Genomic DNA, 25,061 nt, shown 5'->3' on the forward strand with positions numbered 1-25,061 from the left:
ATACCGCCGTGACTCCGAGCGTTGGACGAGTTCGTTGGTACCAGATCCAGGGCTTCACCACGGGCGGCACCGTGGAGGTGGATTTCCAGGGCACGTTCGGGACTGGCACCACCTGGCGCTGGTGCCCTACCATCGCCATGGACAGCGTGGGCAGCATTGCCGTTGGTTACTCCATGTCCTCGGCCACGGTGTTCCCGAGCATGGCAGTGACGGGGCGCCTGGCGTCCGACCCTGATGGCGTGATGCTCAACAGTGACCAGATCGTTTTTAGTGGTTCAGGCGTGGAAGAAACAGACCGATGGGGCGACTACTTCTCGATGGCCATCGATCCGGTCGACGACAGGACGTTTTGGTGAGGCGACGATGGTTTACGGCTGTGGTAGTTCATTCTGCATACCAGAACCCAGATATATTTTTACCAACAAATGTAAAACAGGTTCACGAGCTCATTCGTGGGGGATGACTCGGGTAGCACCTGGAGCGGCCTGCAATCGTTCCAGCTGGGGGCGACGCCCACGGACATATGCGTTGCCCAGAGCCCCATGGTGCGCGGCTATGGGTGCGACATGATCGACAACAACTGCAACGGCGAGGTACGTTCCCATTGTTCATTGCCTCACTTTCCCGCTCTCTCTTCCCCCACCCCCTCTCTCTCTGTCCGTCTGTTGGTCCCCTCCTTCTCTGTCGCCCTCCATCCTTCGCGTCCGGGGGCTATCGTGCTGAGTGCTGATTCAGGATCCTACATTCCTGTGACCACACAGGTCGACGACTGCCTCGAGGATGTCACGCCCCCCACGATCCTGGTCTCGGAATATTCCTATGGCTCCAAGTGCTTCAACAGCCAAGCTGATGCCGAGCACTTCTTCATCACCAACAGCTTTGTCGAGGACGACTGCACGCCCCCTCTTCCCTCGTCATGCTGTTTTGCGATGCCGAACACGGTATCCTCGTGCCCCACTGGCGCGGGCGCCTTCCCTGCATGTCCGCCGCAGATTCAGTCAGCGCCTTTAACCTTCTATCGCGCCGAAGTCATTTGCCCGGGTGTTGGTGGCGTGGGTACCTTCCAGTGCTTCAGCCAGCCCTTGTCGCAAACGGTGGTGGCCCCCGGCAGCTTCGAGGGGTCGTGTGCACAGAGCACGCTTACGCTAACCGCTACGGACGCCTGCAATAACCAGGGCTCGAACACGGTGATGTTCTCCTTCGACAACGCTCCGCCTACCGTCACCGTCGACGCCGCAAAGATTCCCAACGTCTGCTTCACGAGCCAGGCCGTGGCGGAGAATGCCATCCTGCAAGCAACCACGGTTTCGGACGTTTGCGCCCCGGACAGCAGGAATATCGCCGTCTCCATCAGCAGCTTCGACAAGAAGTGCGCTGCTAGCACCGCCACCGTCAAGGCGGTCGACCTGTGCGAGAACGTGAACACAGGTAGAGTTGACATTGTATTTGACCACTGCACCAGGGCATCTGCTTTCCTTCATCACTACCATCGACCGCAACACTGATTTAACCCACCTTCCAACCCGGGATCGCACACAGTCATCTGGCCCATCAACTTCGATGACCAACCGCCTGTGATCACGATCGATGCCGCCGCCATCAACGCCGTCTGCCTCACGAGCCAGGCCGCCGCCGAGGCTCTCATCTTGGAGAAGACCACCGTGACGGATAACTGCACGCCTGCCAACGAGATTGTGAAGACCATCGTCCATTTCGAGGAGAACTGCGCCTTTAGCCGTGCCGTAGTGGAGGCGGTGGACGGCTGCGGGAACAAGGCTACTGGTAAGACATTACGCTGTATTCTTCCTGGTGTGCGATGGGGCGCTCCGATTCACTTCACTCACAACCACCCATTCTTTAACCATCATCTCTACACACACATATGACAGAGGAGGTACGGTTCAACTTCGACGACAAGGCTCCCTCCCTGCTCGTGTCCGAGTACGCCCTGGGCTCCAAGTGGTTTACACAAGCCGCGTACGCGTCCATCTTCTTCCTCACCAACACCTTCTCCCAAGATGACTGCACACTGCAAGCCAATATCGCCAAGACGTTCACCAATCTCGTCAAGAACTGCGCCGCCACGACTGCAACCCTCTCTGTCACAGGTGGGTATGTGTGAAATGTGTGGGAGTGGTAGGAGATACAGAGGATCAAACTCGGGATACTTGAGAGGACTAGGAGACGAGCGATATATCGAGAATACGGCTCCCCAGGATTGCTTCTCGCTTCCCATACATTTCTTCTCCCTTTCTTCTATCCCACAACAGACGCTTGCGGCAACGTGGCTTCAAGCGAGCTCATGTTCCCCTACGACGATGTGGCGCCCGTGGTCACCCTCTCCGTGGCCCAGGACAAGATCGAGGAGAAGGCAGGCATAAAGGGAGCGGCTCTTGTCGACGTGGGCCTGGCCATCACAGCCACGGACGTGTGCACACCCAACCCCAACGTTACAGTGCGCGTCTACTCGGACGAGCTCTACCTTAAGGACGCCGACAGCTGGAAGGCCAGCACGGTCCAGCTCTCGCGGGTTGAGAGCGCTCCGGGAGTCGTCACGGGGTGGAAGCTCCTTGTCGCGGCCGAGGCCTTTGACAAGTGCAACATTAGAAAGTACGCGTGCGGTGGGAATGCCCCCCAGAAGGGGAATGGACGTGTTTACACCATTGTGGCATGCGCCACAGATGAGACAGGCCTTCGCACGTGCAAGGAGACCAATGTGGAGGTCACCCCGAAGGGTGCCAAGGTCACCACGGTCATCAATGACGGGAAGAACTACCTCATGGCCATGGACGACGTCAATAAGTTTGGGACTCTGTAGAGTGTTGCGCAGGCAGCGATTATCCGCATATGCAACACCCTTTCCAGAACTGTCACATGCAGTTACAACGCACGGACATCAGAATGCTTTGTGCATTCATTCACTGCTTCCGAAAATTATTCATTCAACCCTTTCTTTCATTTTCCCGTATATTTTTTCAATCAAACATTTCCTTCCAAAATCAAGAAATCGGTATACATGTGTTTCGTCTGCCGATGCTCCGCGAGGGGTGTCTGTCCCTAGATTGATAGAGAAAAGGCACTCGGCTTCATTCCTTCTCTTCAGGAAGGAGTGACTGAGTGTGGGAAGCAGATACACGTATTATATGTAAGAGAGAGAGCCTACCTCAATTGTAGCTGTCGGAAATTGACCAACGTGGTGTGAAAGAGAAAATCCTCATTTTCTTTTTCGCTTTTTGAAAAAATGTACTTACATCTCCAGTTGAGAAATGAAAGAGAGGAAGACCAACCTTAATCTTTGTCCTCCAGTCTTGTCTTGTCTTGTTTCTTTCGAGTGTACCCTCTGGGAGGGCTTTTTCTGGCGCATGCTGAAGCAGGCCTACACTGTACCGTGCAGAGCATCACACCCCCGTGGGAAGAGTGCTCAGGTCTTACACACTTCAACCATCTCGGGGCATTGTGCGGCTCTTACACATGTGTTGCCCGTCATCGACCATGCGAAAATTTTCGATATGTTCCGATCTCTCTAATCAGTCCCCTCTATCTAAATATGCCCCAAATCTCAATAACACTACCCCAATTGAATGATTCTGCCCTCTCTCTAGTTTATAAATATACATTCTGTCAATTTGAAACATTTTCCTACCGTAATTTTTGCCTCCCTTTCGCCGTCCTGTGATGGTGGTCTCGGATGGTACCGCTTTTCGTGGGCCTCCAGTCCTTTGCTGTCATCGTAATACTTATTACACGGCTTGCAGAGAACCCTCCTAGCAAGCGCTGAAAGAAAGGAAAGATGAAGCGTCGTGACAGTGGACCGATAGTGAGAGATCCAACAACTGTCGGGCATGTATATGGTAATGTATGATCGAGAGGATCAAATGAAACATGAAAAGTAGGTGTTCTTGCAAATAAGACCTGCTTTTTTTCCTTCAAAACCGTGGCATGCATTTTCACATCACTCTTATCGAATTACTATGCTTCACGTGAGAGTGATTTTTTGGTCACAACATTGTACCTTGACTGATTACTTTGCTTACAATTCGTGATAGATAAAGTTGCATCTCCTGTTTACATTCAGATCCAATCTCAAGTATGACTGCGTACATTATCGTGTAGAGCAATGAAATAAGCATTCTTCGTACCTGTCAACTCAGATCTAAGAGATAGTTTTAAATTCTGATCCTAGCAATCCTGCTCTAAGATAGGTAGGGCCCTTACTTCTAATAAAACACAAATCACAAAAGCTCTTCTTTTCGGGCTGTCTCGACATCATTGAAGCATTAGTACATGAACATTTGCAATGCAAAAATACACTCACGAAGATAACTTAATTCTGCATGCTGCACCGGTCTGACAATTGAGGAGTAATGCATGGCCTCTGATGCTAGGAAACAAAAATTAGTAGTCATCATCCCTTTTTAGGGGGGGGGAAATATGTGCAACAGGTGGCACGAAAGATGGCATGGTCTACAATGTTTGCATCATTCCCAACGCTTTCCTGATTCATTCAAATTGCCTGAAAATTACGCACTTGGGTAGGTAGCCAGACGGATACACTTACCTTACGTTCCTCCAATTCTCAGAGATTGATTATCAGATAGACGTTGACTGCTTTCAATTTTTATTTCATAAGAGTACTCTTCACCACTTTTAAGCCTTCAAGCGCATTTACGAGCTGCTTTCGCTTTTTCTCGTCACCTGAGAAAAAGAAAAAGGTCTCTGACCAAGTACACGACTCTACCGCGACCCGATCTAGATATGATATGAGACTTAAGGAATGCGAATCCCTGAGGAAGTGCCAATCTAATTGTCATGTAGTGACATTTAGGAGCCTTCTTGCACGTATAGGATGGAAGTATAAATGTTCCAGGCGCATTTTAACGGTTGCCTCAGGCATAGTCAGTCATGAGGCCACCTACAATGAGAATATGCAGGGTGTACATTCGCAACTTCTCCTCATTTGGATGTATCGAGGTTAACAACAATGAAATATAAGTACGACATTTCCCAAAGGTAAATAGGAGGAGTGGGCTACATCCCTAGCTAGCACCAAGGTTCTTTTCTTTTCTTTTTCTATTTTCTCCGGTCATACAGTATCGCATCCAGGTATTTGGTGCTCAACTATGCTGCCCCCTCCATATCCAACAGTGTCGACGTCAACTTATCCCAGCGTAAAGTCTCGTACCTACCACCCGCCAAAGGCAAATGGAAAGGAACGATCGTTACAAACTGTCCGGCTTGGCTACCACCCAAATCCGCTTTTTTTGGGGCTCCTCGGCGTTTCTGTACGAACAGCTGCCGTCCTGGCCCATACCATGTGTCACGCCACCGTCACAACCAAGGCTTTGCCATCTATTCGACACAAAATGTAATTATGCATTGTGTACGCACAAAAAGAGCTCACGTTTCGTAGTGTCATAAGCGGTGCATAGAAGGATAGGATGTACATATGATTTAGCGGTCAAGTTGAAAATAAGCACACGGTCTTCTGAAAGCGAGGTGAAAAAAGCAAAAAAAGCAAAAAAAGCAGAAAAAGCAGAAAAGCTAGAAACCGAATTGAACAAGTAGCGAATTTTCCTGGTGAATCTAGGCCTTCATTTCTCCTTCTTATTACTGCGTGCATTTTTTATTTGTCTTTTCTTGTATACGAGATAGAAGCATAAAATGTTCGTTTAAAACATTTTAGATGGAAAACCTTGAAGTCTCCCGCCAGTACTGGCCCATACAATGCATCAAAACGCATGTTCACTTAATAATTAGTCGTTGCTCAAACAAGTCTTAGCTCTCCATGGCATAGCGTATACTCATACGACCTCGAAACTTGTTCTGTTTAGTCACCCATCATCTCTGTATGAACGGAGATGCAACATGTATATCTATATTTTTTCTGAGACAATTCCCTCTGCAGCTCTTCTGCTCTCCTCTTTTGAGGGATGACCGACATTCAGGGATGTTCATGTGAAGGAAGTGTCGTCGCGTATGTGGAAGACAATCAACACTGAAGCACTCTCATCCATAGTAAACAATTTTCAGCACAGTATACAATATACAGCTCATTTTTCAACATCTTCACCATGAAGTTCGCTACCTCTTCTCTGATTTTGGCCAGCGCCGTTATCATCTCTGCGATTGTAAGTTTCACGTGGCATGATGTCCTCTACCTTTTGACGCCAAAATACAACCGGAGGCGCTTGATGCTTTCGCAAATCCTGTACATGGCCCTCTTCTTAACCTCCACCTATTCTCTCATAACTCGTAGGGTCGAGCCACTGCTCAATTTCCTACTTTCGATGCAGTTGGGCACTCAACTGTGAAACCCATCTCCGTGAAACCTGGGGGGCGAGTTACATTAACAACCAACTTCCTCTTTTTAGAAACACGGCGCCGTGAGCTTCGTGAGCTTGCTTTCGCAGATGAAATCTTGTATTGGGTGAGTTGCTCAGCAAAAGTGCATGCATTGGTGCTGCGGCGCCAATATATATCCGAGCGAACTAATTTTCTCCTTGCAGGAACGCATCACACAAATGCTAGCAATAAGAAAGGATTTCTTACAACTTCTCATGCAACTGATACACACTTCTCGTAATCAATCGCCAACATGCACATTACTAAGGCAACAACAAATGAAGACGATCTTCCTCCTTACGGGGACTATTGGCCTTTCACAAACAAGAACAAAACCAAAACCAGCCATCCGAAAAGCAGCAAGCACGGCAACAGTACCGACGTGAGGCTGGTCAGGTCCCGCATTATTCCCAACACATGGCGACCCAAGTAAGTACGACATCACTTTGCAAAGTGAGCAAACTGAAAGTTGCAAAACATGAAGACATTAAACGCAGAGATACCTCTGGCAGGCTTGTGGTGCAATCTATCAACTCTTTCCATCAAACTTGTCCTTCCAATACTCAAACCTTCAATCACCGCACCCTTCTCAGGCTCCGATCGAACATCACGGGCTCTACAAATTTTATGAGCGTTCCGACTACTGGTTTGGTCGTGCTGAAAGATTACAAGATCATCAATAAATTCCGTATCGGTAAACGATACCCATCTGGGACCGTCATTTCATTTTATGTCTTCGTAGACTATGGAGGTTCTCCTCTTCTGGACGAAGTCTTCGATGTCTATGTCAGATAAGCACCCGACAATGTCCGTGGATTATCAAATTGCTATCATAGGGCATCTGTTATCTTCGCTTTGAATCCAGAATTACTATGTGTGTCGTTGCCGTGTCCGTGTACCTACGTAAGCGAGGTTTCACGCATTGATCTCGATATCAAGAAGTGTTCAAGAATTGCTCAGTCGAAGAGAAAATAATGATACCAATAATACCACCAGTTTCAAGAAATGGTTGGTACTTATGCGTCTTAGTGTGTGACGGTTCCATGGGTAGTTTGACTCCCAATCAAGGAACTCTCAGTGATGCTCACATGTAGTTTCTCTGAGGAATTAAAAAAAGAATGTGGTCTTTGTGCTTACGACTCTTGTCACATTTTCTGGCTTTTTCCATTTTAAATTGTTAGTCCATATTCTAACCATTCTAGTTTTCGTCGTTTGGAATGTGACGAGCCAGTGCCCTTGATGGTCTTTCCCCTTATGTCGACAGATCTAGATACTTTTTAGGGTAGATATCCACCATATTCTCACACTGGAACGGAAAATAGAAACAATTATTCAATCATCAGACGTCTTTTGGGTAATTCTAGATGCGTGATGTCTTACAATCGGTTAACGCCCTTCCATAAATTGGACTCTCGCCTCGACACTAGCTGGCAACTCCTTCAAACAAAAGGTCGTGGCTATATGACACGTTTGGTTTCCCAGCTAGCAGCAGAAGTGAAATTCTAGCGTCATTTCAATACTTGATGCTACAGCTGGGACGCAAACTTATACATTTCAAATCAAAACGACGGGGGTATAAGAGGAACGTATCATTTCGTGTCCGAAGTCGCTCTGGAGAAGGAGCGAGCTGAAATATCTTGGACTACCATGTCACCCCGACGCCAAGACAAATGCATGGCCCGGTGTCGGGGCCTTGCCCATGGTGTTTTGGAAGTGATAGTGCCTCTTGTGACGGGGCATGCGGCGCTTGTGCCCCGTGGGCTTGAAAAGAACATAATCTGCCTCTTAAACATAGTCATGAGCCGGCCCGCGAGCCGCGGCAGATCTGTCACAGGACACGTCTATGCAAAGCCCGCTCACTGCTCACGATTTGATGCCTCACATGCATCGGCCACTGCTCAAACGCATCCTTTCAGGAGCTTTGAGCGACCTGGAGCGTTATTTTGTGCATTTTCTCGTCTGTTTGTGTTACTTTTCCCCTTTTCACTTTCGTTGTCCTCTCTGTCACAGGACGAGGGTCCCTATTCCCTCAAGTGCAAGAAGAAGCCTTGAACGCCACAAGTAACCGTGACAGCAGTCTCACCGGCAACTACGGCTCTACAATATATTTATCTGGCATACAGAGAGGATGAATAATCTCTCAGAGGCGTTTTCGAAGCTAATCTGGGGAGAGATGCCGAAAATAATCCCCTACCGGAGCGTTCCCGACAACGTGCCTTTTACTCAGGTAGGCGTTGACAACTTTATCACACGCACGCACGCAATTTCAGTGTGTAATATAATTAATCTACGAGATTTAAGAAAAAATAGGTGCTCTGTTTGGCTAAAGGACAGCTTAGTCCTGCAGTCATGCTGTGTGAGGTACTCCAAATTTTCATTCTCGTTAATCCAACACCTATATTTCGCACAGCTTTTCCAGCATTATCCCGTACTCAGTCCGTTCTACACAGAGTATGAGAAAAATTTCCATGCTTCCTCCTACGTCAATTTCGCACAAAATACTTGGCCCGCCTTACCACTCGCTTTGTGCGGGATCTACGGCTTGATGATTGTCGTGGGCACCAAGGTTATGGAGTCTCGACCCAAGCATGAATGGAAAACAGCCTTAGCTTGTTGGAACTTACTCTTGAGTGTTTTCTCCTTTTGCGGCATGCTCCGCACCGTACCACACCTCCTTCAAAACGTCACGACTCTGCCCTTTAAGGTGGCCCTCCCCATTCCCTTTCAAACCCGACGAGCATTCCTTGTCATTCCTTCCCGTTTGCTGACACCAATCGTATCAAAACTATCACTGGCTGACACTTCTCTGCCTTTGCCTGTCCGTCTTCCTCTTTCCCTTCTACCGTTCGTCCCCACCCAGGACACGATTTGCCGGCACCCCGCTGAGACCTACGGAGAAGGGGCCTGTGGGCTCTGGGTTATGCTTTTCATCTACAGCAAGGTCCCCGAGCTCGTCGACACGGTTTTCATCGTCTTCCGCAAAAGCAAGCTGCAGGTACTCAAGGCGTGGTCCCTTCCATGGTTTTCTCCTTTCCTTCGTTGATTCTCTTTGCCAGATTCCTCTTCGTCTCCCGCGTTCCCCCCGGCATTCCCCTCCCTTTTTAAAGTGTTCGAAGAAGCATATCACCCATCAGATTGCTGTCGTGTCCTGGAGGAGCACCTTTTCCCCCTTCTCCCCCCTCGAGCATGTCGACCCCTCTCTCACTGCTTCTTACCCTTCCGATGGAATTGGCCCCCCTCTCCCTTTCCCTCCCCTGCCCGCTCTTCAGTTCCTCCACTGGTACCACCATATCACCGTCCTCCTCTTCTGCTGGCACTCCTATGCTGTCACCTCCTCCACGGGCCTCTATTTTGTCGCTATGAACTACTCGGTCCACGCGGTCATGTACGCCTACTATTATTTGGTACGTCCCTCCCTCCCTCCCTCCCTCCCTCCCTCCCTCCCTCCATCCTTCCTTCCTGGCCGCTCTCCGTCCTCCATCCCGTCTTTTCCCTCCAGCCCTACCCTCCTCGTCGCCGAAGTGTACTGCTCTCCCTTCCCTTGCGACATGACTGCGTGCTGTGTGGACCCGCTTTTTCCCATCCCGTCATGCGTCATGATCACTTTCACGTGTCTCCACCCTCAATGGTCCCATCCCCTGCCTCGTCTTCTGTTGCTTTCCCTCTTCCACCATCTCCTCCACTCCTCTTCCTTCAGACCGCCATCAAAGCTTGGCCCTCCTGGATCCCTCCCTCGATCATCACCGTCGCTCAAATCTCCCAGATGATGGTCGGCGTGGGCATCTGCGTCGCCTCGTTTTACTACCTGTACACGGACCCTGAGCATTGCGAAGTAAAACCCCAAAATGTCTACTCAGGAGCCTTGATGTATGGCAGTTATCTCTATCTATTTTGTGATTTCTTCGTACGCCGCTTCCTTCGGGGTGGGAAGCCGCGATTGGGAGAAGAGCGCAGCGCGGTGTTGACCATGACGAAAAAGATCAAGGACATGTAAGCGCGACAGAGGCTGTCGCGAAAGCTGGGAACAGGTGGGGATGGGGCATCCAGAGCAGCCATGACTTTGGAGGATGGGTAGCGCTCTCCCCATGCACCTCATGTAGCCCACACATGTGTGCAATCGAACACTTCCATCATCAATTCGTACAACGGATGTGACGGCGGGTCACGTAATTGATGGCAATGACAGAGAGGAAAGGCAGAAATAGGTCTTAAAACATCAAAGCACATGGTAGCGTCCATAAAAGAAAAAAAGACATGATAAGAGACCACCACACCCAGCAAGCAGTGTGAAGAGGAAGGAGCCTGAGAGGAACGGCATAAAAAAGGCGGAGATTGGAACGCAAGGGAGAGGAGGACCATCGTTGCCGGGATTTCCTTTTTGATCTTTTGCTCAGTGAACCCTCCTGGGCCCGCTTTCTGCATAGTGCAAGAGTTTGCGCACGTAAAAAAAGGATTTACAGATCCGTCTTTCGACCGATTTTGAAAGTCACCGACACGGATGGAAGGACTCTTGAAGCAGGCGATGCCCCGAACAACGCATAAATTGTCCTGAGATTACTTGCTTCTTCCTGGCTTGCGCCTCGGACATCGCGTCAAGGTAGTCCTCTTCTGTCCGTATTCTTCCTCCTGTGGTTTTCCCCTCTCTGTACACTCTCACTTCCCCTGTCTCCACGCCCAGTGAGCACACCCTCACACACACATTTTGCCTTGCGTACAAACCCGCTTCACTCGCCCCCGCCTCCTCCTTTCCCTTGCCAGATGCCCCTTTGAAGCCCACTGCCTCCTTCTTTGTACATGCCCTCCGCCCCTCACGCTTCCGCCGTGTCATCGCATCTTCGCCGTGCAGGCACCCTAGGCACCGTGCAGAGTACCCACATGCTCCACGACACTCGACTTGCTTCTTACTTGCCTGGCGATTCCCACCGAGATCCCGCCCTTCCATGTTCACTGCCCCAGCCCGAACGTCGCGGTTGTCCAGACTCCGTGGTAGGAGTACGGCACCCGCACAGGGAGATGGATCACTGCCAAGGGCGGCCTCTCCATGCGCTGGGCATCGAGTATGACCAGGTCCGACGCCTGTCGCCGCGTATCCAGCACGTAAAACAACAAATAACCGTCATCCTCCTCTTGCCTCCCCGCCCCTTCTTCCTTGTCCCTACCTCCTCGCGGTACGAAGACCGCCTCCCCGGCAAAGCAACCCGGAGGTAGACAGGGCCGGTGCACCTCCATTCTCCCTCCTTCGTCCAAATGCAGCTTGGCCACAGAATCCACGAAGCCTTCCTCCCGTACCAAGGCATTCACATAGGCGAACCTTCCCTTTTTTCCCACCGTGCAAGGGTTCAGCGTTGGGAGCTCGTAGCCATACGACGACGCAGCCAAAGGCATCGGCCCCGCCTCGACCACTCGGGCCCGCCTGACACTCGAGTCTCGACCGTCCTGCTCCTGCGGGTCCTCCGTCCCGCCCTCCTCCCCGCCCTCCTCCCCGCCCTCCTCGTACGCAAACGAAGGACGTATCGCCATGTCTCACATTCCAGCTCGGGAGTGAAATCCGCCCTGTACATGTCACGAAACTGCTCCTCCACCTTCTCCCGTGGGGATCGGTGCTGCGCGACCAAGACTTCGACCTCGACGTCCCCATCTCCTGTCTTCCTCCCTTCCCCATTGCCTCCCTCCTTTTCCCACGCGTTCACAAAATGGTAGTTTGAAAAGGGTGGATCGATGTCTACCTCCGCCACACGCCGCAGCGTCGATTTCTCCACCACCCAGGCCTGAGTTTTCCCGCCGTTTTTCCACACATACTGTCCGCCCAAGGAGGAGAGCCCGAGGAGGGCTCGCGCCAGGGCAGAAGGAGGAGCCTGAAATGGGCTGAAGAAAATGATCAGGAAGCGCCCGGCCAGGACAAAATCGTGCACTGTGGGGATAAAGGCGAGGGGAAAGGATCTTTGCCGGAGGAGGACGGGCTGGGCGGAGGGGGAGGACGAGGGAGAGGAAATTTCGAAGATGTTGAGGGCCAGACTGGGGCCCAGGAGCATGCCAAAATTGTACAGAATGCCCGTGTCGGGGTCTACCTTGGGATGGGCGGAGAAGAAGGAGGAAAGCCGTCCATGGGGTCCGGCTGTGGCAAGGGGGAAGGAGGATAGGGATCAAGGCGGGGGAGAAAGGAAGAGGGAGGCGGTGGAGCGTCGCGTTAAGAAAAGCGTGCAGGGGACGCACGTACAGGCAGCAAATGAGCCTATGTCACCCTGTCTGGGACGGCCCCTTGGACGCCCCAGGCCTAGACATGGGCCGAACACAACATGCGCAGGCCTCTGGGTTCCGAGTCCTTTTCCCTCATCTTCCACTGGTCGCGCCGAAAGACTTCCTCTGCAGACCCGTACCCTCTCCGGTCTAGGCCAGCCCTTAACGTCAGGATGTATATCCTGGGAATATCGTCAGCCCCACCCGCCGAGCCCCAGCACTCACCGAAATCTTCCGGCTCCCTTCGCACGGCCAAGCTCACGGGGTCGAATTCAAAAGGGAGACCACCCTCACAGAGGGCCAAGGTCCTCGTCGTCCCTCCCTCCTTCGCCCCTTCCAGCACCAGTACGTTTGTGTTCAAGGGATTGTCCGGGATACGCCCCATATTCTCCCACCACTTTCCCTCCCGGCCCCCTCGCTGCGTCCATACCCCTCGACCCCCCCAGGCGCCTTCTTTCGCGTTCTTTTGGGCCAAAAATTTCTTTCCTTGCAAATACCTCTGCCTGAAAATACAGCGACCATCCGCGGTAAAGGTAAAGGCGGACACCATACCGTCTCCGTCGAACCAGTGGCTATAACGGAGTGTGGGGGAGGCGCCGACCCGGATGCGCCCTGCCCCATTGCGATACAAGGTGCCTACGAGGTCGGAGGGCACGGTACCCTGGAACGGAAAAAGAAGCGCCATGTGTGAGAGAGGGTCATCGATCGATGGTTTAAATAAGCTTTGAGGGTGCTCCGAAATTTGTGTGCCTGGGCAGCCAAAAATCAACGCATAAGTTTTTCATTATGTGCGAGATTGGAATCCCACGTACCTCAATGCATGCTGCCGATAACTCGATCAAATCAACGTCTTCTGCCGGCTCCAAGCCTGTTCGCCAAGGTCGCTCTTTCAAGGCCTCCGCGATGTCTTCTGGCGGTGACGGGGCCGTGGACAATGTACTAGCCAAGATGGAGGAGGAAGCAGATCCTATGCCTGAGAGGTAATACTTATGGAAGGTCCCTGGTAATATACTCGGATGCGACGTTTTGTGTGTGATAGATCTTGAAAACACAGAGAAATGACAAGTGTTCCATGAAGAAAGGCGTGCAAAAGCAATGCCAGACCCCACGGGAGGAGGTAAAGCCAGCGTGGCCCCGGCAGAAAGGAAGAGCCAGGGAGGGAGTGAATGTAATGAAAACCCCCACGGGCGTGCTTGACGTCTTGGTGGCATTAAGTATCTGCTGCACGAAAGGTTGGGTCTCCTAGGGGATGGAATGGGGTGTGAGGTCGTGAGCATGTGTTTCGTGTGATTCTTGAAGGAGGTTAGCGAGAAAAGCGAGGAGTCGGCGACCCCCTGACAGGCAGGCCCTTAAAAACACTAACACCACGCCTATTACAGAGCGGGAAATGGAAGAGTAAATCGGTTTTTGTGTCATGGTGGATGCAGAGAATGCATTTGCACGGGAGCAACTTCGCCTTCGTGGGCTTCTCCAAGACCACATTGCAAGCTTCGCGAGGAGGGATGGCAACGTCGAAAACAGCACACGCGTTGTATCCGCCTCGGATGGTGTTGTTCCTCGATACATCCGCATCCGTCGCATGGCATCGTCAGGAAACAATGTAGGTGCGAACAAGAATCACGAGGAGGAGGAGCATACCGTAAGGGAAGCTGTCTTGGCAGCAGGGGGTCGACGAGTCCCCTGGTGCCCTCCGTATGCAAGTGAAAGTTTTTATGCCTTGCCTCCTGAATTTCGCATCGCACAATGGCCGCTGTATCAGCAAGGAAAAGTTTATGGCATGGACGTCGCATCTGGGGTGGCTGTGTGGGCGCTGGGACCGAGGCCGGGGGACAATGTGTTGGACTTGTGTTGCTGCCCGGGCTTAAAATTGTGCATGGTGGCGGAGCAAATGCACCACACGGGGACGATCACAGGTATGATCAGGTACTCTTTCAGTGCACGAGTATTCGGAAGGGAAGTCACGGTTTCCGATCATGAGGCACATGACGTACTCCGCACCCAAGCCCTCGTTCCCTCCTCTACCCCGGTGTCCCCCGTCCTTGCACTTGCAATTTCTCTATTTACATTTTCCCCAAGGCGTAGACATCTCGCGGGGAAGGCTGACCGTCTGCCGCCAGATTTTAGTCAAATACCAAATCGGGCGCGCTGCGGGGGTCCTCGTGTCACCCTGCTCCGTGGTCCCCCTCTGGTGCCGTTTGCTCTGCGCCGACGGGTGTTGCTTCGAGACGGAATGGGATGAGGCATGGGCAGGTCGGGAGGAGGACGTGATTTTCGACTCGAGAGCCTACGACTGGCAGGTGGGTGAGTTAGGGAGAAAGAGGGGGCGTGCCGTGAACAAGGAGGGACGGCAACGGGTACAATGAAGGTGATGGAAGCTGCCCAAGGTTTCGGAATCCAAAACGTGTGCGGTCGAATCCCTTCAAGGACAGGATATGCTTGAGAAGAGTGCTGTTCGCTTGGATCCATAAAAGTGCAGGGAAAAAGGATCCTCTCTGCCGAGTTCTTCACATGCCCCCTTCTTCATACTATTTTTTTCATTTCTTCGGCCTCCCAGGGCATGGAGGCGCGGGGACAAAAGCGAATGAACCGCGGAGCTCGGCGCAGAGAGTCTTTGGCCTTGCGTAGAGTCCTGAATCCCGCAGAAAACGGAGCAGGGAGGGAGGGAAGGAGGGAGAGGCCGAATGAGGAAGGAGGGGGCTATGACAGGGTCTTGGTGGATGCGGACTGCTCACACGACGGGTCCACGCGACATATGTTGAAAGTGGCAGGCCTGGATGACTCCATGTACGTTTCCTCTCCCTTTTCTTTCTTCTTTCCCCGCCCCTATCCCTTTTCCTAGTTGGGGTCGTGACCTCTCTATCCCCGTCTGCATTCCTTGATTCATCCGCGGACCACGCCTCCACATGTGATCTCATTACTCCCTCCTCCCATATTTCCATCCTCATGCGTCCCTGACCCCAGCCGAATGCGAAGCGGCGGCTTCTTGTCAGAAGAAAAGCTGGGGGGTCTGGAGGAGCTTCAAAGGGGGCTCTTGCGGAATGCTTTCCGTCGATTGCGTCCGGGCGGTGTGCTCGTGTACAGCACTTGTTCGCTCTCGCCCCGACAAAATGAGGATGTCGTCGCACATTTACTGAAGGAAGAAGCCAATGCTATTTTGGACCCGATTTTAGAGCTAGGGTTGCCTCTTTTTTCATGTGAGATGGAAGAGAAGGGGGAGGGAGGAAAGAGAAGTGATGACAACGCACAGGCAAACGAGTGCTTGCATGCGTGTGGGCGAGGGTATTTGCCGTGTCGATGGGGGAGTTTGCCGGGTACTCTGCTTTTTGAGCCGAGGTTTGGTGAGACGAGCGGGTTGTTTATAGCACGTATCAAAAAGAAACAATCAAATAGCAACGTTTGATTGATGTGAATCGCATGTAAATATCATGATAATACAGATATTCAATAAATAAGTTTTGTACCTTGTATTGGTGTATGCCGTTTTGTCAATTTGCACTGTGAGACCTATTTTCGTACGACTTCACTCCACTTTTCGTTGCCTGTCCAATTTGCTCGATGTTGCTCGACCAATCTTTACAACATGCAAACTTGAGCGAGCGTTCTAGCGCATCAAGTGATGAAAGTCCACACCATGTACGGGTTGGGCATTCTTTGAATTAGAAAAATCGCTAGCAGTGGATTACGCGAATCGAACAAATTCGGGCTTTTTGATTCGTCTCCCGGGTTGGGCCCATATTACGTAGTCAGCTGAGTTGTCGAGGTTAATAAGGATAATGATAACCATATTTCATCCCGCAACGTTTATAGTTTCGGTAGACTCTGCTGCGTCAACTAAGACAAATAATGTGAGCTAGTAATTGATTGTGACGGGACATTGTTCTGTTGGTTTAATTGGGGAGCTAGTGACCATGACATGTTCGACGCACCGACAGCCGTATCGATCGGATCGCCGAATGTCGAACCGCAAATTCGTACCTCTCATACATGTATACACAGGCAATATCTGGCAAAGTACATGCACTAAAATTACAAATTCCATTGTAAATAAAGGTATTAAGGCATTTTGCTTTCATTGGTTGCCCTTCCGAGGATCTGAATGCTAGCATTGACAACTCTTTGGAATCGAAGAAGACTGATAACGACGCCTCCAACTGAAACTCTGTGACATTTTTTGGGGTACATTATCTCCTGCGAAAAGCTTGTTATAAGCCATGAAAACTTCAAGCCTACATTCAACCAAACAATTGAGAAAAATTCCTTGCACATTGCCGGAGCTGTGGTCAAATGATCCACAGTTGGCAGATCATCAAGATGTGCTTGAGGATGTCATGGCCGAAGTCTACGATTGGGCAGACCTATTTGATATGGTGAGTACAAGGGCAGGAATGCTTGAACAATCTTAATTTCCATGAAAAACTTGAAATGATGTGATATCTGCAAATTTGGGGCGTCAAAAAGCAAGGACAATGCGACAAATCTTTGTTAACGCAGGTGACCGACCGTTGGATGGCTTCTGACGATTCTGTGCCAAGTATACGGTCCCGGTCGCATTGACAACCATCATCTAAGGATCAAAACGCGATCTTCTTGGAAAAATATAGGAGTGCTTTAATTGTAACTCACAAACATATGCATCAAAACCTAAACCTATGATTGTATAACAGCCTTTGGAGACCTTGAACAAGTGCTTCCAAATCTCGGTGGAAGAAAACCGAAAACGATCCATGCATCCCGATCTTTGGGCCCCCGTGCCCGACATCATGGACGCGCTTCGAAGAACGGCAGAAGACATGGGCGACGAGGTGTTTGCGACTTGGATAGAAGCTGGCGGTAAAGAGACACGGCATTGGTCTTTCCGGGATACTTGGGAAGCGGCGGGGGCCGTGGCCCATGCCTTGGTGCATGACTGGGGAGTACAGCCCGGGGATCGAGTCATGTTGTGCTATAATTTTAGTTTTGAGTATTTCCCTGCCTTTCTAGGCTGCTTGCGGGCGGGTGCCGTGGCCTGTCCAGTGTATCCGATCGATCCGGGGAAGATGGAAATCGCGCTAAAGAAATTTAAGCTGGTGGTGGAGGATACGGGGGCCCGATTAGTCTTGACGGACAACTTGATCAACTGGATCAGGATCGGATGTGGGCTCTTTTATTCCCATCTGATGCCGAAAGGCCTTGAATGGAGGGTCACTGACCAGCTCGTCCAGCGCCCTCCCTCCTCCCACCCCTTGCCTCCTCCTTCGTACGATTACCCCGACCGTGCGCCATCCGACATTGCCTTTCTTCAGTACACGAGCGGCTCCACGGGAGACCCCAAGGGCGTGATGATTACCTATGCAAACTTAGGCGCCAATGTTGGCCTCATTGCCGGTGCCCAACGCTTCGCCTTTTCCTATGCCGACCTGATCCCGGTCATGCACGTGAACGGCGACCGCTCTTGGTTCACGCGCTCGCGTTCTGTGTCCTGGCTGCCCATGTATCATGACATGGGCTTGGTCTATGGTGTGGTGGCGCCTTTTTTCATGGGCGCACGCATGCATTACCTGTCGCCGATCACCTTTTTGAAAGACCCATGCCTGTGGATCCGCTTGTTAGCCAAGAAGAAGGCAACATGGGCGGCGGGGCCAGATTTCGCCTACCGACTGTGCTCGAAAAAGTGGGACGCCAAGAAATGGCCGGTGGATGAATACTCCCTCACGCACATCATCTACATGCACACGGGGGCGGAGCCAATTCAATCCACGACGCTGGTGGATTTCAACCGTGTCTTCCGTCCTTATCGCTTGCATGCCCGGGCTCTTTCTCCGTGCTACGGCTTAGCGGAGAGTGTGGTGTGCGTCTCCTGGTTTGATCCGGTAGCCAACCCTCCTGGGAGCCTTATCGCTGGAGGGGACAAGCCAGGATACGTCTGTTGTGCAGCGGATTTCCGGGTGGATCTGAGAATTGTGGATCCGGACACGTGCGAAGAAATGCAAGACGGTACGGCGGGGGAACTTTGGGTGTCGGGACCCTCCGTCGCTTTGGGGTACTGGAACCAGCCAGCGCTGACCAAGACTGCATTCCGGGCCAGACTAAGCCGGGCAGCGCCCTTAGAGGCTCGGCCGTGGGCGAGGTTTGGGAACGGGGAGTACCTGAGGACCGGGGACGTCGCCTTTATGCAAGATGGCCGACTTTACTTTTCTGGTCGTTTAAAGGACATGATGATCATCCATGGGAAGCGTTACTATGCCCAGGATATTGAATTTCCGGCTCAGGACGCCTGGTCCGCCGTGCGGGGCGGATGCATCGCCGCGTTTTCTATGCTAGCCGAGGGCAAAGACGAGAAAGAGTTGCATTTGGTTTTTGAAGTGGCTCCCGCCCGATATTCTCAGCACGCTTTTCGAGAGCATGTGAACGAAGTGGTACAGGCGGTGAGGAAGAAGACAGGTTTGACTGTGTTTCGAGCTATCGCCGTTCGAGATCGCACAATCCCCAAGACTACCTCAGGCAAAATCCGACGGCGTGCGACGAAAGAGGCTTTGCGTACCGGTCATCTGTGGGTCTTGTACGATTCTCTCTGCCTCTTATCTCCGGGAAAAGGGAGAGGTGCGACCACTCTAGAAAGGGCAGAAACTGTCTGCGCTGCTTCTCTCCCTCGGTCGTATCGTCCGCTCTTGAAAAGGTCAACAAGCATGGGTTATTTGAGCAGCATGGCTGAGTCGATCGGTGAAATTTGGGACTGTCTGTTCAATGCGTTGGCTGAACATGTGGGGGCCTACGTGGGGCTGGACACAGAATTAATCATGGGATCGTTGAGGAGAAACATAAGTGGATCGTCGGAGCAGTTGGATGAAAAGAGAAAGGGAGAAGGGAAGGATGGAGCAGTCAGGAAACAGGATGGGAGCGGCATGATTGATAACGAGCCATCTTCAAAGGATAGAATGGTACGCTGCGGTCCGACTGGTGCCGGGGAGATTGTTGTTCCCACTTCACCTTGCCACCTGCCGTCGGGCTCATTCACGTCCTCCTGGCAGGAGCAGGAATACTGCAAAGCGGCAAAACTCAGCGAAAAAGGGCCCGTGGATCGGCCGGAGCCATGCAAACAAGTTACTTATTTACCCTTTCCTGCTTTATCTCTCGTGTCTTCCTGGATCAATGGTGCCGCTTCTGATTTGCGGAAAGAGCAGCCACTGTGGGCAAATGGAAGGTGGAAATTGGCAGCTGCCTCGGAAGTGAAAGCAGGCTAAGTCCATCGAAACAGCAATACATGTGGCTAGGGAACTCTGGAAAGCGTTAGTACAAGCAGCTGCGGAATAAATGCAAGAGGAGTGGGGAATAGGGAGCAGGATGTGGGAAGCTACACAAAAAGATCGGAGGGGTATCGAAATCGAGGACATGTAGGATACCTCTACAATCATGAGACAAGTAAAAGGACGCTGTCTGCACGAAAGAAATTTCTGCTACCATTTGAGGGCCAATACACCTCAAAACCCAGAATATTGCCATCCTATGGCACACCAGCGTCTTGGCCATGGGTCAGCAAACGTTCCGCACGCAGGAATCCAGTAACAAAGATTGTGTGACGACCGTCAGACACATTCCCAAAGAGACAGATGCGCGCATGACAATGTCTCAAATCCTCGTAATTCCATTAAAGCAGAAAAATTCTTTGAACGAGTGGGCCAGACGGGCCCCACTGGTTTTTAAAAAAACACAATTCCCACCCAAAAATGCGAGACAGCTGTGACCATGAGGGGCTATCGACATGCACTGAGGGCCTTGGCGTGTGAAACGTATGTTTTCTACCGTCACTGCCATCGGTTTAACTCAATACACATACATACTAACATGCGTGCTTCTGGGTGCTAGATGTTCGCCTGCACATCTTCGCTGTAAGTTTTCCCTACTGTTTCTATACCCCCCGATGCTTTCATGCCGCACCCTTAATTTTTCAACGCGCTCTGCACCCCTGAAAGGATGTCCGGGTCCTCAAATGTGAAACCTGCCGCCAGCAACTTCTTCGGGATGGCCTTCTGACCGCCAAGAAGCATCTCGTCCCCCATTTCCCCGAAAAGAAGTTGCGCAGCAGGAGCAGGGAAAGGCAGAATCTGAAGAGGTTAACAAAGGTGGAATATGTGAGCGATCTTGCTGCGTTTGTCCAGTCAACCACCTCCTGAGCCACAGGGAAAAAAAGAAAGAAAAAGTAGATATCTAAGCTCACGTACCGTTGGTCGAAACAAGGCCTTGCCCATCGCCGCCGTGAACTCGGCGTTCGTGGCAGGTTCTGGGGCCACCACATTCACAGGTCCTGACAGCCGGGATGCCCCTAACAAAAATTGGATGGCACGCACGGCATCAGTGAGGCTTATCCACGAGAGGTACTGTTGGCCGTCGCCGATGATGCCTCCCCCGCCCAGCTGAAAGATAGGCAGCAGTTTCTTGATAATTCCGCCTTCCTTGCTCAATACGACACCGAATCGGGCATTCACCACACGGATACCGCGCTTTCCCTGCAGCTTAGCCGCTTCTGCTTCCCACACACGTGTCACTTCGGCTAAAAAGCCCTTTCCCAAGGCTCCCGTCTCATCGAAAACCCGGTCTCCCTCGTCGAAACCATAGTACCCCACCGCACTGGCAGTAAGGAAGACTTTGGGGGGATTTTTCAACCCTTGGATAGTGCGAACCAATAAGGCCGTGCCATCTCGACGACTGTTGAGGATACGCTCCTTTTTTTGCTCTGTCCAGGCCCCCAATCGACCAGTCAAGGACTCGCTCGAACCAGAGCCCACGTTCTCGCCCGCCAAGTGCACGACAGCATCTGCGCCTTCCAGGGCGGCCGCATTGATGGCGCCCGTGGCCGGGTCCCACGAGGTGGCCCCGCTACGTCGCGAAATTTCTACCACTTTCACAGATTTACCTGCGATAGTACCACCTTGAAGCGCTTTGGTCAGGGCGCGACCGATCATCCCAGAGGCCCCTGTAATGACGACGGTATATTCTTTTTTTCCGCCCCCAAGGGAGAGGTTTGTGACGCTACCCTTCGCACCGGTGTTGAAGAAACCCATGATTTGATCGACTGGGCTGCTGGTGGTAGACGAGGTCGCAGATATGCTACTTACGGTACCTGTACGCGTCGGCCCGGTGCTATTATAATTTATGTCGAAATGGTTCAAAAGTGAGCGTGCATACATGAGCGTGCATGAATGATTACCTTAAACCCACACATCCCCAGAAACGCACAACAACAACATTTAATCTATATAAATACCAAGTATACAAGAAAAATTTCGAGAAATGCACTGAGAATGTTAACAAGCAGGAAGAGCGCACCAACGTCTCTGACTCACTTCGACGCCGCTTTTCGATGGACGTACCTTATTGAGCGCATACGATATGGCGCTGCGAGAGAAAAGCTCGTTGCGAGGTATGGCAGCAGCACGAAGACCAACGCCGTGGTCAAAAAGCTACGTCTATTACCAGGCATGCTGAAATTCTGTTGGAACTGGTTAGCGTAAGATGGAGTCGTCAGGTGATCGGAGGCATGATGGTCGAAACCGGAGTACGTATGTCTTTCAGGTAAAAAGTGCCCAAATCCCAACCCGCAAGGCTGCAGGAGCAGTTTTCAACATGCGGTATACCACCAATATCGGATTAATTTCTATGATAATTTGTGTGTCAAGCAATTCGCCGTGATCATCTCAATGAGGTAGTGAGAAAGCGAATGTAAAATCGAGCCGTTAGCTCCACGACATGAGCTACACCGTAATACTGCTACCACTTTACTCGCTGGCAAAGAGTTTTCACGCTTGCACAAAGTGATCCTCTCGCATCATCCAAAACCCCATTTTATCTACGACTGCTTGAGATAATTATTTCTTTCCATTTACCAACTCCTGAATGCCCAGCGGTCCTCGGCGATTTGACGCTTTCAGTCAAACTCGAACCACCTCTTGCTAGCTGTGATACAATATCACTAAGTCCTCGCATATATAAAGAGGTGTATCAAATACAGAAGACGGTCCATAGCCCTTCCTATTCTGCATTACTGTCTCCTTACTCAAATCCTCTGTTGCTTTGATCTCTGGCTTCTGAAAGCCTTCAATTCAGCTTTCACAGTGACCGCAACCTTTTCCATTTTCATCTTCACTCGTGTTTGAAGCTTTCTTGGAGGGGTTTTGACCGCTTCATTTCATTTCTTTAATCACAGCACCCCTGTAGATGATAGAACTAGCCGGCTGTGTCTCCCTGCACAGAAACCGTTGTAGGAAAGACATCATGTTAATGACCTGGACCTGTCACCTTCTATCAAAAATGCGATTTACGTACCTGCTAAATTCAGAAATACTGGTAATCGTGGAAGAGGCAATGGCCAGAAGAGCCTCACGTGTATAGAAGCCTTGGTGGGGGGTAACGAGCACATTCGGAAAGGTCCTGTGCATCCAGAAGCGTGTGTATGAGCGCCAAAGAGGAAAATGGTCACGACAAGAAGCACATAGCGAGCCACCAACTTACATGAGACGGATGAGCTGATCATCTGATACAACCTCCTGGGACAGGTCTCGATAGAAGAAATCTCCTTCCTCTTCGTATGTATCGAGGCCTGAACGAGCAAAGAGAGAAGGGGATCGGTGACGGGTTTTGTACTTGTTCAACTACTGGTCCTTATCGTCACGACTGCGTATAATTGTGATTGCCAAAGAGTGATCACGTACCAAGAGCGCCAATATGCTTCTTCTTCAAGGCTGTAATGACAGCCTTGGTGTCCACTAACCCACCGCGAGAGGTATTGATAAGAATCACGTTCTTTGCATTGCGAGTAGGAGGGATGCAAATGCTCGATTAGCTATGCTTCGCTCGCACACAACAGGACGAAGGTACACAAATATGTTATATGACGTAACACCTCTTTATACCTCTTTCATCTTCTTGATATTGCGGGGCCCGATAATACCCTGGGTGTCCGGCGTCAGCGGCATGTGGAGCGAGATAACGTCCGAAGCCTGGTATCCAGAAAGGGCGAAGAGAGTCGAATGGGTCACAAGCTACATGCATCGAGGATGAGTCTGAAAGCAAAGGAGAAAGTGGACATTCGCTCCTTACCTGAAGCACTTCGTCCAGTGATCTGTATTCAAAGCTGCCCCCACCTTCAATTTTGCCTTTTTCTTGGAGGGCAACAAGCGAATGACTCTCCACCACGTCATATCCAAGGACATGACAACCAAGGCCCAACATGATCCGGACAAAGCATTCGCCTATGTTTCCAGTCCCGAGGACGCCCACCGTTTTCCCGGCCAGCACGATGCCCGGCGTCACGCCTTCCAAGCAGAAATTCCCTTCCCGGACGCGGTTGTACACCTGATTCAAAAACCCAAAGGAGTGCTTGTGTAAAAGTGGATACTTTGCATCAGGCTGTCATGCGTTTCTTTACCTTGTGTGTCTTGCGATTTAGGGTCAGTAAGAGTGCCAGCGCATGTTCAGCCACCGCCTGGGGGGAGTACGCGGGCACGTGGACTACTGACAGCCCGCATTTGACGACATGGTCCAGGTCCACGTTATTGCAGCCGGCGCTTCGCAAAGCTATGAGCTTTACCCCTGATTTTTTCCACGTGTCGATCACTGAGGAGGTAATCTCATCGTTGACAAAGCAGCAAACCACGTCGTAGCCTTCTGCCAAAGAAGCGGTCGTCTCTTCCACACGAGCTTCCAGGAATGTCAAAGAGTGTCTGATGCGTATGGTAGCTATCGAGTCAGAGCGCTGGTACATTTATATGATGGAAGAGTAAGAGAGAGGTAAAAATGCGATGTTCCTTACGTACCTATCGGCAGTAGCAAGATCATCATTGGCAGCAATCAGGGATTCCTTATCGTAATCCTTTGTGGAGAAAACCACCACTTTCATGCTTTTACGCTGTCATAATCATTGACGATGAGTACTTAAAAATATTGTGAATCGACTTCATTGCAGGCAAACCAAGCCAGGCCGGGAACGAGGTAGTGTTCTTTTATTTCGACCGAAGTGCTCGCAGTTGAGAGAACAATGCCGAATGCCGGCCTTCATGGTACACATAAAAAAGACCTATTAGCAGATTATGTTCTCTCCGTGGTCTTTGTTTGGCGGTTAAGGTCAAGCCGTGAACAAGAATGGAACATACACGGGTATGAACCGCGTAGATTGTGTGCGTGCCTCGGGTTTCAACTCCCCATTGTTTCTCAGAATGTGACGCACGCTTGAGCCGTTGCAAGGAGCTCGACGGTTGAAGTTTCAAATCAAGGGCTGCCCCTCGTGGACAAAGTTTCTTTTTCCCGGTGGTTCGTGGTTGAAGAGGTAATTCTGGGGGCAGGTTACATTGTTGGGTATTTTTTTGGCATGAATGAGTTTTTTGGGGGTGTTTAGCCCCATAGAAATTGCCTTGTGGTGGATACGTACAACAACGGTGGCATCACCTCCCGTGGAATAATCCGCAGACGGCTCTTTCATCCGACGACGCAAAAAGAACGAGTGCAAATTA

The 25,061-nt window shown here is 51.1% G+C and overlaps 5 protein-coding genes across 5 annotated transcripts, besides 1 other annotated feature; 4 read left to right on the forward strand and 1 right to left on the reverse strand.

Moving 5' to 3' along the window:
- Positions 1-6,008: 6,008 nt before the first annotated feature.
- On the forward strand, positions 6,009-7,478 carry NGA_0188502 (uncharacterized protein). The gene is made up of 4 exons (XM_005855534.1): positions 6,009-6,128; positions 6,372-6,427; positions 6,688-6,771; positions 6,936-7,478. The coding sequence occupies exons 1-4, from the start codon at positions 6,072-6,074 to the stop codon at positions 7,135-7,137; spliced, it is 399 nt and encodes a 132-aa protein (XP_005855596.1). The 5' UTR covers positions 6,009-6,071; the 3' UTR covers positions 7,138-7,478.
- An 870-nt stretch (positions 7,479-8,348) lies between these two features.
- Positions 8,349-10,607, forward strand: NGA_0640610 (fatty-acyl). Its single transcript, XM_005855539.1, has 5 exons — positions 8,349-8,569; positions 8,753-9,046; positions 9,203-9,337; positions 9,612-9,746; positions 10,040-10,607. The coding sequence occupies exons 1-5, from the start codon at positions 8,471-8,473 to the stop codon at positions 10,334-10,336; spliced, it is 960 nt and encodes a 319-aa protein (XP_005855601.1). The 5' UTR covers positions 8,349-8,470; the 3' UTR covers positions 10,337-10,607.
- A 2,548-nt stretch (positions 10,608-13,155) lies between these two features.
- Positions 13,156-13,200: a sequence feature (Short protein (NGA_0188302, EKU20757.1) was converted to a misc_feature.).
- A 754-nt stretch (positions 13,201-13,954) lies between these two features.
- NGA_0188420 (s-adenosyl-l-methionine-dependent methyltransferase domain-containing protein) lies at positions 13,955-15,755 on the forward strand (the record flags this gene model as incomplete). Its single annotated transcript, XM_005855533.1, has 3 exons — positions 13,955-14,492; positions 14,656-14,876; positions 15,750-15,755. Exons 1-3 carry the CDS (start codon positions 13,994-13,996, stop codon positions 15,753-15,755), a joined length of 726 nt encoding a protein of 241 aa, XP_005855595.1. The 5' UTR covers positions 13,955-13,993.
- A 1,152-nt stretch (positions 15,756-16,907) lies between these two features.
- On the forward strand, positions 16,908-18,966 carry NGA_0640500 (non-ribosomal peptide synthase; the record flags this gene model as incomplete). The annotated part of the gene is given in 3 exon segments (XM_005855538.1): positions 16,908-16,946; positions 17,244-18,911; positions 18,922-18,966. The coding sequence occupies 3 exon segments, from the start codon at positions 16,908-16,910 to the stop codon at positions 18,964-18,966; spliced, it is 1,752 nt and encodes a 583-aa protein (XP_005855600.1).
- A 1,242-nt stretch (positions 18,967-20,208) lies between these two features.
- On the reverse strand, positions 20,209-24,464 carry LDHA (D-lactate dehydrogenase). The gene is made up of 10 exons (XM_005855541.1): positions 24,369-24,464; positions 23,981-24,275; positions 23,653-23,907; positions 23,466-23,594; positions 23,265-23,355; positions 23,065-23,152; positions 22,879-22,983; positions 21,927-22,037; positions 20,778-21,696; positions 20,209-20,660 (listed from the first exon to the last, which is right to left on the reverse strand). Exons 1-10 carry the CDS (start codon positions 24,449-24,451, stop codon positions 20,496-20,498), a joined length of 2,241 nt encoding a protein of 746 aa, XP_005855603.1. The 5' UTR covers positions 24,452-24,464; the 3' UTR covers positions 20,209-20,495.
- Positions 24,465-25,061: the final 597 nt, after the last annotated feature.

The sequence above is a fragment of the Nannochloropsis gaditana genome, assembly GCF_000240725.1.
Source record: "Nannochloropsis gaditana CCMP526 unplaced genomic scaffold scaffold172, whole genome shotgun sequence".
In the NCBI taxonomy this organism is placed as follows: domain Eukaryota; class Eustigmatophyceae; order Eustigmatales; family Monodopsidaceae; genus Microchloropsis; species Microchloropsis gaditana.

Bases quoted from the DNA above. Each gene is read 5' to 3' on its own strand.
- NGA_0188502 (XM_005855534.1), top strand. From the start codon at position 6,072: ATGAAGTTCGCTACCTCTTCTCTGATTTTGGCCAGCGCCGTTATCATC. The intron at 6,129-6,371 runs GTAAGTTTCACG...TCCTCTTTTTAG, and splicing joins CCGTTATCATCTCTGCGATT to AAACACGGCGCCGTGAGCTT. The intron at 6,428-6,687 runs GTGAGTTGCTCA...AACCAAAACCAG, and splicing joins CAGATGAAATCTTGTATTGG to CCATCCGAAAAGCAGCAAGC.
- NGA_0640610 (XM_005855539.1), top strand. From the start codon at position 8,471: ATGAATAATCTCTCAGAGGCGTTTTCGAAGCTAATCTGGGGAGAGATG. The intron at 8,570-8,752 runs GTAGGCGTTGAC...TATTTCGCACAG, and splicing joins ACAACGTGCCTTTTACTCAG to CTTTTCCAGCATTATCCCGT. The intron at 9,747-10,039 runs GTACGTCCCTCC...CTCTTCCTTCAG, and splicing joins TGTACGCCTACTATTATTTG to ACCGCCATCAAAGCTTGGCC.
- LDHA (XM_005855541.1), bottom strand. From the start codon at position 24,451: ATGAAAGTGGTGGTTTTCTCCACAAAGGATTACGATAAGGAATCCCTG. The intron at 23,356-23,465 runs GTATAAAGAGGT...CGCAATGCAAAG, and splicing joins ATATCAAGAAGATGAAAGAG to AACGTGATTCTTATCAATAC. The intron at 20,661-20,777 runs GTACGTGAGCTT...TAACCTCTTCAG, and splicing joins AGGCCTTGTTTCGACCAACG to ATTCTGCCTTTCCCTGCTCC.